The sequence below is a fragment of the Tasmannia lanceolata genome, unplaced genomic scaffold, assembly GCF_043159265.1.
Source record: "Tasmannia lanceolata isolate RefF3 unplaced genomic scaffold, GAP_Taslan_0.1 ptg000037l, whole genome shotgun sequence".
NCBI classification, from domain to species: domain Eukaryota; kingdom Viridiplantae; phylum Streptophyta; class Magnoliopsida; order Canellales; family Winteraceae; genus Tasmannia; species Tasmannia lanceolata.
The window spans coordinates 6631110-6644055 of record NW_027518714.1 but is presented as its reverse complement, the minus strand read 5'-3'; the positions used below and the strand labels follow the sequence as shown (position 1 = coordinate 6644055).

At 41.3% G+C, this 12946-nt stretch overlaps 1 protein-coding gene and 1 pseudogene across 1 annotated transcript; one reads left to right on the top strand and one right to left on the bottom strand.

Moving 5' to 3' along the window:
- Positions 1-2143: 2143 nt before the first annotated feature.
- On the bottom strand, positions 2144-9783 carry LOC143860345 (cyclic phosphodiesterase-like). The gene is made up of 4 exons (XM_077370931.1): positions 9725-9783; positions 7715-8003; positions 6973-7027; positions 2144-2476 (listed from the first exon to the last, which is right to left on the bottom strand). The coding sequence occupies exons 1-4, from the start codon at positions 9781-9783 to the stop codon at positions 2256-2258; spliced, it is 624 nt and encodes a 207-aa protein (XP_077227046.1). The 3' UTR covers positions 2144-2255.
- LOC143860982 (UDP-glycosyltransferase 89B2 pseudogene) lies at positions 9572-11403 on the top strand (annotated as a pseudogene).
- The last annotated feature ends 1543 nt before the right edge of the window (positions 11404-12946 follow it).

The window sequence follows — 12946 nt, the reverse complement described above, 5'->3', positions numbered from 1 at the left end:
ATCGCAAAAGGCATTTCGTGGCTAGTTTGTCGCACATCAGACCAGCCACCTTGTGAATGGAGACAACAGCTTTTGTCTCCATTCACGAGGTGGCTGGTCTGACGTGCGATAGACCAGCTGCAAAAAGCCTTTTGCGATGGACCCTAATAAATCCCAATTTATATTTAATGGTGTCCCAAGTTGAATCTTATTAAATGGTATTCTAGCCATGGTTGAAATTTCAAGGTCAACACCGACACCGAAATGACTGAAATCCGAAATGGCTGAGACGTAAAAAATTTCGGTAATTTCGGCGAAAATTTGGACAAAATATTAATTTTTTATTCCTTTACAAAATTTCAGCCCAGAAAACCAAAATTTCGCCCCTCTTTACCAAATTTAGTCGGAAATTTCGGTTTCGGCGAGGACCGAATTTTATGCCGAAACCGAAATTTCAAACCATGATTCTAGCAATGGATGCAATTTGTCCCCCTAGCGTGAATATTTAAAAGGAAAATGCTAAAAAGAAAGTAACTTTTATGCCCCTTGACACTTATTGGGTCCTACTTTTGCCTGTTTGGTAAAATGCTGTAGGGGTGATGAGGAAAAAAAAAATAGACTGAAACATCTTGAAAAAGTTCCAAAGATGAACAAGGTCCCTCTCACCCTCGGGATGCCCGAAAACATTGCCGGAAGCTTGGTGGGGAAAAGTTTCCGAAGCCTATTTTTATCCCCTAGGTTCTTAACTTTGCTAAGATTGTCAACTACTACTCCTTAGTCCCGGATTCCATGAAAAACAACTAATCGGCTGTCTCCAGCTTTGTTCAGTGACACTACTATTGTCAAGGCACTTGTTTTCCTCTGTGCCTAAGAAAAAGCAGTTTAAAAACACCCCAAGTTCATCTTCCCCCCTTAATGTGACTTCATTTATGTTGCTTTCTTTATTTTGTGGTTTGTTTTTTCTTGATCACCTCAATCGCCAGGATCGTCCTAGTCTCTTTCATTATTAATTTAATCCATTGCCATTAAAAAAAACCCCAAGTTCATCATTGGATCACCCAAGTTGGCTCTGTTCCATCTTGCCATGTTCTCCATTCAAGTCTGGGTTCTGCTACACCAAGTTAATCAAAACTTCTTAGACTTACTGGAGTTAAATAAAATATCAATTGTGTCAATCAATCGTTTGTCCAACTTGTTGATCTTTTACGTTCAGCTCAACTATCTTTTACGCTGGCCAAGTTCTTATTCTTTTTTGAGTTTATAAATACGGAAAAAGAATTGACAATAAAGAAAGAACAATCTATGGAGTGCATGACTCGGACCATGCCAGGGTGCCCAAGGTTTTAAATTTTGGTTTCAATTTTGGTTTCGATTGGAAATTCTAGTAGAAATCATGTAAAATCACAAAAACCTATGGAAACATATGCAAATGATAGAATTTTAAAATGAAGTTCTAGGAAATGCTAGAGTAAGCACAAATACACACTTACAAACCATCAAGCAATATAGTCATCCATAATTGTTTAACAACATCGAATACCTAGTGACATGCATTGTCGCACATGTCTGAGAATTCAGTATATAGCACATTTCACATTTAATATGTCCTGTACCAATAATATAATTACGGTTTTAGTTTCAGTATGTGTTTCGGTGAATTGGTGGGGTGGAAACAAAAATATTGTGGACAATTCATGTAAATTTCGGTAGAAATTTAAAACCATGTGTGCGCCCATATAATCAATTCACTATTTGTATTCCCCTCCAACATTCTTCAAACTCTTCCAAAACTCTTTTCACTGGTTTCATGTATGTGCATGTTCTCTCTGTGTGTGTGGGTTTTCCTCTTTTCTAAATTTTTTGGGTGGCAAAATTTTCCTTAGCTGGGTTGTCACCTGAGTTTTACCAGTTTTACTCTACTATGTCTATCAAAACTGCTTTGACTTACCCTACCTTGGACAAGTTCTCTTACAAGTTTGAGCTTTAAATACTGAGAAAAATAATTGGAATAAAGAACGAACAATACGTGTGAGATTTGCACCCTGTCATGAAAATAGTCCACACTGGTATTAGCCAGTGTGGCTCATATAGCTAGTATTTTTCTTGTTCCAACCCAACATTATGAGAGAGAATAAATCGGTAAAAATAACAAAAACTATATACATAAGGTAGGTAGTCGATATTTATTTAGCAGATGTGTCTACTGACAAAACCCATACATCTTATATCCGTAATCACATATCAAGTTAGTTTTGGAAAGTAGCCAAATACATAAGCTAGTTACCATGTAGGAGGTTGCAGTCGGCCACCTTCCCCCATGATTTAAGGGTTTTATCTTCTGTGTTTGTTTTGTACAAGGTAAGGCTAGAGACTTCAAAGCTCAGATTGCATAGGTCCCGATCAAGGAATTTGGCTCTCTCCTCAGCTTTTTCTTTCTCATCATCCGTTAAATCTCCATAAAGGAGGCTCAAATGTCGGAATAAATTATGAAGAAGATCTGAACGCTATGAAAAAGTTATTTCATTTTGCAGGAAAGAAAAGTAATGAAAAGGGCCGAGGGTATCAACCCTTTATAAGCGCCTTCCGGCCGGAAGCAAGATAGGATGGTAAGTATAGTTGAAGAGATCAAATAAAAAAAAGAAAAAAAGAAAAAGAAACATGAATGGTGAGTATCTTAGGAATGTGGGATGTTATATCACAATTCCAAGGTGCGTTCGTTGATAAAAGACAGATTCTGGACGGAGTATTCATAGCGAATGAAGTCCTTGATTCTATTAAGAGAGAGGGGGGGGGGGGGGGGGGGGGGGGCTCAAAAGGGATTGATTTTAAAGATCGATATTGAGAAAGCATATGATCATGTGGACTGGTCGGTTTTGGAGTTTATACAGGAAAAAATGGTCTTTGGATTAAAGTGGCGACAGTGGATGAAAGCTTGTTACAGTTCTGCTTCTTTCTCTATTCTCATTAATGGGTCAGCTGAAGGTTTTTTCAAGAGCGAAAGAGGGTTGAGACAAGGGGACCCTCTCTTACCGTATTTGTTTATTATGGTGGTGGAGGCTCTAAGTCTCTTGATAACTAAGGCTGAAGCAATGGGATATATTAAAGGATTATCTCCAGGTAGATTATTGCAATCTGTTAGTCATCTGCAATTTGCAGATGATACGCTAATATTCCTTGAGGACCGCAAAGAATATGTCGATAATATCAAAAAGATATTCAGGTGGTTCGAAATTGCTTCCAGCTTAAATATCAATCTCTCAAAGAGTGTCTTGGCCAGTATAAATGTTGATCAGAGCAAGATTTGTGATTATGCTGAATCGATTGGCTGTAATGAAGGTAAGTTGCCAATATCTTATCTTGGTCTTCCATTAGGCTATGGAATTCCTTCTCAGTCTCAGTGGGACCCGGTGATAGAAAGAATTGAAAGAAAGCTATCAACATGGAAGAAAAATTATATCTCTTTTGGGGGGAGAATTACTCTAATCAAGGCGGCTCTTGCAAATATGCCGGTGTACTTCATGTCGTTGTACAAAGTGCCGGCTAAAGTTGCACAAAGAATTGAAAAGTTGCAGAGGGATTTCCTTTGGGAAGGGGAGGGTAAAGATTCTAAGTTGAAACATCTTCTCAATTGGAAAAAGGTCACCAAATTAAAGAAGCGTGGAGGATTAGGCATTGGTAAGATCATATTGCAGAATAAATCTTTGCTAGGGAAATGGTTATGGAGATATGGTGCGGAAAAGAATTCTCTTTGGCATGAGGTTATCGGGAGCAAATATGGTCGTGAATGGGGTCATTGGAATGCTAAATCTCGTACTAGTGGAAAAGGATCTGGAGCGTGAAAATCGATTTGCTCTACTCGATCGAATTTTGATCCTTTTGTCCAATTTAAAGTTGGAAAGGGGACTGATGTGCGCTTTTGGAAAGATTTGTGGGTGGGTGACACACAACTATGCTTCTCTTATTCAGAGTTATTCCGAATCGCTTCAAACATCGATACAAAAATTTCAGATTACTTGGTGAGGGGCGCTGAAGTTGGAAATGGTTTCTGGGATATTCGAATGCGGAGGGATTTGAAAGATGAAGAAGCGGATAGTCTGGCAGCACTCCTAAGTGTGTTAGAATCGTGCTACTGTTCTTCTTTTCAAGATGACGGAGAATTTGGACACTTGAATCTGAAGGAGCTTTTTCAGTTAAATCGTTCTTTGCTGTTATGAACGAGGGGAATATGAGTGTCTCTCGTCGAGGTAAAATTTGGACATCTACTATTCCACCGAGGATAGTAGCATTTGCATGGACAGTGGCACACAGATGTATAAATACTCAAGACCGATTGAAGAGGAGGAGCTTTCAAATACCAAGCAGGTGCATTCTCTGTTTGAAGGAGGAGGAATCACTTGATCACTTGCTTCTTCATTGCCCATTCTCTTATCAGGTATGGTATAATGCAATGAGAACTTTTGGTGTGGCGTGGGTCTGCCCTAAAAAGATAAATATGATTTTAGTAAATTGGTATGGTGGCTGCTTTGGGGAAACTGGGCAAGCATTATGGAATGCGCTTCCATATGCTATCGTTTGGAGCATTTGGAAGGAAAGAAACAGTCGCATATTCGAGGAAAAAGCTCTGTCGGTGGAGAGAGTCACTTTATCAATGAAAATCGAATTAATTTCATGGGTGAGAAACAAAAAGGGTCTGACTTACGGAACTAGTGAAATTTTACGCAATTGGAGCGCTGTAATTTGGGAAAGAAAGATAAAGCCAAAAGTCACACCAAAATGGATAACACCACCTGTGGGATGGATGAAGATAAACTTTGATGGAAGTTCCTTTGGGAATCCTGGGAGAGCTGGCATTGGAGGGGTGATTAGAGATTCTAGAGGGCAGATTAGGATGACTTTCTCGGGTCCGGCTGGTATATGCGATGCAAATGAAGCGGAAGCGAGGGCTCTTTGCTTCGGCCTTCGGTGGTATTCAGGAAACAATTTGGGTCCATTAATAATTGAGGGCGATTCTACAAATGTGGTTGCATGGGCAAAGAATGTATCTTCGGGACCATGGGAACTTCACAGAATTATTGCAGAAATTAGGGACCGGATTCGTATGATTTGCCCCCAAATTTCCCATCGAAGGAGGTCGGCAAATAACCTAGCTGATCAATTGGCAAAAGAGGGGGCATTCTTGGAATCAACCGCTATAATCATACCCGACTTTCATTTGGAGGATGTTAATGGGTAGTTTTGGATGTATTCTTTTTGTTGTTCTATGCTTCTGATGTAATACTTGATGGTGACAACTTGTCCCTGGCTTGTAATTTTCATCATTAGTAATATATAGTCATCTTTTAAAAAAAAGTATCTTAGGAATGTGAGGTATGAAGAGCATTATTCGCCTTTTTATTGGGAAGTCTTGATTTGGGTGTTGACAGTGGTTTTTAGCGGTTTCTTTTATCTGGGTGCTTCCTGACAAAGGTGGTAGAGGCTTACTCAAGTTGCCAATAGCGAAGGGATATTATTGATCTAATCCTGTAATGCAATTATCGGTTGCAGTGGCTTGAGGGACTCAGTCTTTCGCCTTGTTATTCCTTAGGATATTCTGCGTGTTTTTTGCTTTGTAAAGTTTTTCTTTGCTACACAAGGGCTCTTTTGGTAAGGAAGCTTTTGGTTCGGAGACTAAGGGTAGAGGTGAAGGATTAATACAGTGAGCTTCCAACTCCACAAGGACAATGAAGTTGTGGGAAGAGAGGTGAACAATTGTATCTTTAGTGCTTAATGGGGTATGCTACGTTGTAATGGTCTTGGGCACATATGCTATGGTCTCTTGTAACCTATGTAAGGGAGGCTGAGACCTCTGGTCCCGAATGCCAGCTTAATATTAATAAAATTTGTCACTTTTCAAAAATAAAATAAAATGTGGCATGTAAGCTAGAAGAAAGACATTATAGTATTAGCAACAATCGTCAACAATCGTAAGGGCTATGTTTCTTTCAACATAAAATAGGAGTAAAACAAATTTTAAGCCCATTTTGAAGTGGTAAGATTTTATGCTCATTTTACATTTAAAGAAACAGAGCCCAAGGGAAAAAGTAATGCTCGCAACAATAATGATGATGATAGTAGAGATGATGAAGGAAGAACAGATGGGATTGAGCCTCTAGCTCAATGGTCAAGGCTTTGTTCTTCAACATGGAGGTTGGAGGTTCAATCCCAGCTTACCTGCCAAAAAATAGAATGTAGAAACAAAAGCTCTAAAAAAAGAAAACTGCAGCAAAATGATGCAGTTTGGGTTGCATGAACATGCCCAAAAATGCTTCTAAATTGAAGAGTCGAATTTCTTTGTTTTTTTCAAGCTTACTTTCTATAGCTCAAATTATCACGTCTTAGGATACTGTTTTCACAAAGTAACAAACAAAATTTGTTGTCATTTCTGAAGACAGAACACAGTTGGTTGCACAATTTCAAGGGTTTATTAGGTGTTTTAGTTGGTTTTGGGGTGCTACGTTATCTACTAGTAGTGTTTGGTTGCATTTTTTTATTCAAACTACTAGGAGACTACTTGCCTTGACTCTCCCTCGTCCGAGGCATGACTTTTCTCCCCCCACCAAACAACTATTACACCTATATACTACTTCAGTTCTAATTCACCGTATTGGGATCCGGGTAGAACTCACCCTTAAAAGCTAGCCGTTAAGGGGATGAGGCCCAAGTCCTTATAAGCCCATCCACATCCATTCACTTTTCTGATGGGAATCTTTGCTTTCACGTAGAACCCCCAACACAATGCTACCTTACAAGGCAACTGCGTGCAACTAAACTGACCCTTCATCGCATGTCCTTACAAAGATAGAATTGGATGGAATCTTCCATAAATCTTCATATCTTTCTTTCCACTTTACCAATTCAGAAAGGACAGTGAAAGGGAGTTTGTGATGCCATCAGTGTAGAATAAACTAGACATTGAACAGAATATAAAGAGAAATTAGGGAGTCAAGAACTCACGGTTTGAGCTCTGGTAACCGAAATGTTGGGCTGAATGTGCGCTGGCTTCCATAACCTATTAAAAACAAAATTCACATCATTATCCATGTACCAATATAATGAAGCTGAGAAGAAGTTGAAGGAAATATGAAGGTGAGAAGAAAATACAGAAGATAAACAAAATGGACGGGAAGATCTACAGTTGTTATTATTTGTGATTCGGCCCCAAACCCATGAAGGCAGTTCATGATACAAGTTGAATTTTATCAGACAATAATTTTACATGGATCATATGATTTCCTCCAAAGATGGCATTGCATAGAGATTTCTTGGTTCTAAATGAATTTTTTTTTTTTTTTTTTTATAAAGTTCCTCTCAAGGATCGAAGGTTGTTATCATGAATTTGTGTGTAATGTAGAAAGAGTAAGAGTTATTCCTATCCATGTCCTGTTGATTTAAATGCTTTACACAGTTGGACACAGGTTCAGAGCTCATAAACGCTCGTAGTGTACACCGAACCTCAGTGTATAAACCATCTATCTACAAGTCCAAAATCTGAACATGCCCATGAATTTTGTACCAGAAATCTCTTAAATGAGTCATGCCCAAAAACCTCGGTGATCCCACATAGATATTAAGAATGTTACACATTCTAATTGACGGTTAGGATCATCCCCCAACCCAGTTTCGATGTATACAAAAGATCACACCAAATATATACAGATAAAGGAAAAAAGAAGAAAGGGGGGAGAGTATATGTGACCTCGGGATATACGCACTGGTAGAAGAAACCCCCTCTGGATACGGTATTTATACGGGCGTTATACGGTTTGAGAGGTTGGCAAGTAGATTGGAGGCTGAGGAGTGCGTGTCTTTGGGTGAGACGGATGGGGACGTGGGGTTCGAACTCGGGACCTCTGAATTCGGATATGAGATTTTCCATCAATTTCTTCAATCTACTACTCTTTACTGGTTCTGGAGGAATCGCCCACACCGAGTAAACCCCTGTTTCTTCTCCTCCTCCTCTCTTCCATAAGTAAATTAGGGTGCTTCTATATATTCGCCCTCATTTTACCGAATTACTAGCCGTCTCCCCCCTCTCTCCCCCTCCTGAATTTGCTCTTCGTCTTTTGTTTCTACCCACAAAGTAGTTTCGTAAAATAACACTATCTCACCAAACCCATTTACTCTTCCCCTGCAATCTTTCTCACACTAAATTGTAATGGTCCTGAATGGGGCCCGCCTAGGAATGGGACTAGGTGGGACCCAGTCTGGCTCCATTAGCTCGAGGGGCTCGTCGCGGGTGTCACTCTACTGGCATGGCCCATGAAGGCTGCTCAGTTTCTCAACGCGAGGCTGTTGGTTGAAGAGTTGGGTGTGGCCGTTAGGGTATGTGAGGGCAATGACACCGTGCTAGACTGGGGCGATTTGGCTAAGGCTGTAGCTAAGTCGGTGGGTGGGACTCGGCAGCAGAGAGTCCAGTCCGAGGAGATGTGCAGGGCAGCTTTGGAGGCAGTCAAAGTTGGTGGGGCTTCTTCTATGAGAGGGCGATCGAGTCACATAATTCTTGTACTAGCCAGTTGTGCTATATATATACACTTGTTTTCCTAATTTTAGCTGTTTACCAAAGTCATGTTCCTAGTGGGCGCAATGATATTTTCATCCCCCATTTTTTCTTCTGTCCACTACTTTTTGTTTGTCTTTGAAAAATCCAATAAAGTAATAATTAATAAATTAATATTTAATAATAATCTTATTAAATGGTATTTTGGCAATGGATGCAATTTGTCCGACTAACGTCAAATTTTAAAGGAAAATGCTTAAAAGAAAGTCACTGGTTAGGAATACCAAAGCATGCTTCATAGGTCCTGACCAAGGAATTTATATCTCTCTCTCTCTCTCCACAACGGAGACTCACATGCTTATTGTAAGCTGTAAGAATGACGTACATTACAGTAGTAGCAACAATTGTGAAGTCAAATAGTAATTCTCGCCAACAACAATGGCAACGATGATGATGATGATGATGGTCTAGGCGACAAAGTGTTAAAGTATAAAAGATAAATAACGCCTTTCTCCAACAGTTTAAGCTTTTGAAGAAGTTGGTAAGTTAACTTGGTATCAGAGCCAAAGATCTTGAGTTCAAACCTTCAGGATAGCAAAACTTTACATGCGATGGTCGGCCCAAAGTGGGATCACATGGCCACGTGTTTCCAAGTGGGTCACACGTGCAGGGGGAGTGTTAAAGTATAAAAGATAAATAACGCCTTTCTCCAACAGCTTAAGCTTTTGGAGAAGTTGGTAAGTTAACTAGTTTAGTGAAATCCTAAATTTAACACAAAGGTAGAACAGAAGCTCCAAAAAGGGCTCATCAGACATGGACAATCACAATTTGTTTGTTTGGTGCCTTTTCCTAAATAGCAAATTAACAGACAATTCCAATTTGTTAATTTCCTTATCGACGGCTGACAATGCATTTTTTAAGAGGCTGTCATAAGATCAAACGTCAGAGGGGCACTAATGTCTTGCGCTTATATGACCATCCAACCAGGGCGTAGCTAAGAGCAATTTACACTTGGGCGTTGGGGGGGGGGGGGCGGCGGGGAGCTGTTTACAAAGTGATGTTTTCCTAATTCTACCTGTCCCCTACTTCTTGTTTGAAATGACCCTGACTTTTTAAAGACGTATGAGCCTACGTCAAATGAAACACTAATGTCTTATTAAGTTCAACTCACCATCCAACTTTAAAATTATTATGCCCATTTAGATATACAAGCCCCCAGAGGGAATTTCATCTTCTTCTTCTACTACTACTTCTTCTCTCTCAACCATGTCGGAAACCAAGAGCGCACACATCCTGGTCTTCCCATTCCCTGCGCAGGGCCACATGATACCCCTCCTTGATCTCACCCAACATCTCGCATCTAAACAAGGATTATCCATTACCATCCTAATAACCCCCAAAAACCTCCCCATCCTCACTCCTCTCCTCTCCAAATACCCTTCCATCCAAACTCTCATCCTCCCTTTCCCAAACCACCCTTCCCTTCCCCAAGGCATAGAGAACATCAAAGATCTCCCTCCAAACAACTCTTCCAAACTATACCTCGCTTTCAGAAGTGCCCTCCACGAACTCTATAATCCCATCTTGGACTGGTTCCGGACCCACCCTTCTCCACCAGTAGCCATTCTCTCCGACTCCTTCCTCGGCTGGACTCACCACCTGGCCCACCAGATTGGCATCCCCCGGATCTTCTTCTCCCCATCCGGAGCTCTTACAGTCTCCATCTTCAACTCCCTCTTCACTCGCAACGACCCAGTGGGCCCCAATTCTGTCGTCTCCTTTCCAGATATCCCGAACTCGCCTTCTTTCCCTTATCAGCATCTCCCCGGCACGTATCGGCTGTGCAAGGAGAACGAGGGCGAAACAGATGCGGAGTTGGTGAAGGAGGATATGATCGCGAATATCTCTAGCTGGGCGTGCATTTTCAACACATTTCGTGAGTTGGAGGATGTGTATGTGGAGCACGTGAGGAAGGAGGCCGGGCACGAGCGAGTATGGGCAGTGGGCCCGCTTCTTTCACCCGGTGGAGGTGTGGGGCCCGCCGGTCGAGGTGGGCCCAGCTCGGTGCCTGTCGCTGATGTGCTGATGTGGCTCGATGGATGTCCCGAGCGGTCCGTAGTGTACGTTTGCTTTGGCAGCCAGGTCACGCTGACGGGGCGCCAGGTAGAGGTTTTGGCTGCTGCGCTGGAAGCAAGTGGGGCCCGGTTCGTGTTCTGCTTTAGAGTGGGGGATGGCCACGTGGATGTTCCAGCTGGTTTCGAAGAACGCGTGGCGGGGAGGGGGTGGGTGATTAAGGGGTGGGCCCCACAGGTGGCGATTCTGAATCACCAATCTGTGGGTGTGTTCCTGACTCACTGTGGGTGGAACTCAGTGCTTGAGGGGCTCGTCGCGGGTGTCACTTTGCTGGCGTGGCCCATGACGGCTGATCAGTTCCTGAACGCGAGGCTGTTGGTAGAAGAGTTGGGTGTGGCTGTTAGGGTCTGTGAGGGTCCCGACACTGTTCCAGACTCGGACGAGTTGGCTAAGGCTGTGGCTGAGTCGGTGGGTGAGACTCGGCCAGAGAGAATCCGGGCCGAGGAGCTATGCAAGGCAGCCTTGGAGGCGGTCAAAGTTGGTGGGAATTCTTCTACGAGTTTGGAGGAATTTGTGGAAGAGCTTCGCGCACTTGGTGTCTCTCATAAAGGGTAGTGGTGAGACAGATAATAGAGAACAAGAGGTCGACTAAGTAAAATAATTTTAGTAGCAGCTAGTTATGCTACATATATACTTGTTATCCTACTATTAGCTGTATACCATAGTGTGTCATGCGATTTCCCACAACTTTTTGTTTGTCTTTGTAAAATACTATAAAATAATAATTAATATATGAGGAATGATGATGCAAGGGAGCCTTGCATAAAGAGCCGGAAAAGGGCCCTTGATTGGCTCTTAATATATTTATATTTAGTTTAATCTTATTAAATGGTATTCTAGCAATGGATGCAATTTGTCCCCCCTAGCGTGAAAATTTAAAAGGAAAATGCTAGAAAGAAAGTCACTTTTATGCCCCTTGAAAGACACTTATTGGGTCCCACTTTTGGCTCTTTGGTAAAATGCTCTAGGGGTGATGAAACTTTGTTGCAAATACAAAGGAATGACGCTTGAAGGTGCATTACTGATGCGGCTTTCCTTAAAAGAATATTTGATGGGTGTCGGGATCTGCAAATTTGCCTCCAAGATACAATGAAGCCCTCTAGTTTGAATGTATCGATGTCTTTGATACTGGTTTCTGTTTCTGTAGAAAATAGATAACGAGAGAGAAATGAAAATGGTATAAAAAGAGGGTTTATAAATCTCTAAAGAAGGATAAAAAGTATTTGGAAATCACTAGAATATGATTCCAACAGTTGAATCTTGGATTCTATTACAAATTGTGTATTTATGTCCTATTTATTGACATTTAGGTGCCTTTTCAAGTTAAAACCCGACCCGAAAATTATCATTGGTAGGGCAGGGTTTGGGAATCATGAGTTTTCGAAAAAAAAAACCCGACTTGCCCAACCCGAGTTGCACCTACCGCTTGGGATCATCCACTACTCGATCACACCAATTGATCAAGATCACAATCACTGGCTCTAAATCAATCAGGAAAATTTTAAGCAAATCCTCACAACGATGTGTACGTACGAAGTGCGTCCTATAGCCCCACAATTTGCAAAACCATTTGAATTTGAAAACAAGAGCGAAAAGTGGAGAGATACTCATTAAACCTCCACTTTTCTCATTTTCCAATATGAGACTAAACCTTTAGCCTTTCTACAAAGGAAATTGATATGAAGACCGAGAGTACGACCAAGCATGGGAATTATAATGAGAAAGTGACATGTGTACAAAAAACTTTACTTTTTCTTGATTCTCCTAAATCTAAGGGATTTCTCAGATCACTTAGTATGTTGTCGCAAGAATCAATTTTTTGGGTCCCCTTTTAGGTCCTGCTCTCGGTTTCCCTAGCATTTACTCGGATAGGTTTTGATTTCACACATATCTCCCCTTGCAGAGCTGACAAATTTTTAATATATTACCTGTTATAATCATATAGTATGAAAATATCAAATTCTTATAATGGATTAAACCTGTTTGTTTTAGATTGTGACAACCGATTGTGGGCCTAAACCGATTTTTGGATTCGAAATTAAGTGTGATTTTGAGTCCAATAATTGGTCCGGGGCTCACAATCTAAAACGAATAGGCTACGTACATTCTGTTGCATATCCATGCAGCATAGCTTGTGACACATAAGCCATGCTAGTTTTGAATTTTGAGAATAGAAGAGTTGGGTGTGGCTGTTAGGGTCTGTGAGGGTCTCGACACCGTTCCAGACTCGGACGAGTTGGCTAAGGCTGTGGCTGAATCGGTGGGTGAGACTCGGCCTGAGAGAGTCCGGGTCCAGGA

Coding starts and splice junctions, on each gene's coding strand:
- LOC143860345 (XM_077370931.1), bottom strand. CDS start 9,783: ATGGTTGAGAGAGAAGAAGTAGTAGTAGAAGAAGAAGATGAAATTCCC. Junction 8,004..9,724: donor GAAATTCCCTCTGGGGGCTT/GTATATCTAAAT, acceptor GCGAATATATAG/AAGCACCCTAATTTACTTAT. Junction 2,477..6,972: donor CGGTTACCAGAGCTCAAACC/GTGAGTTCTTGA, acceptor CATAGCGTTCAG/ATCTTCTTCATAATTTATTC.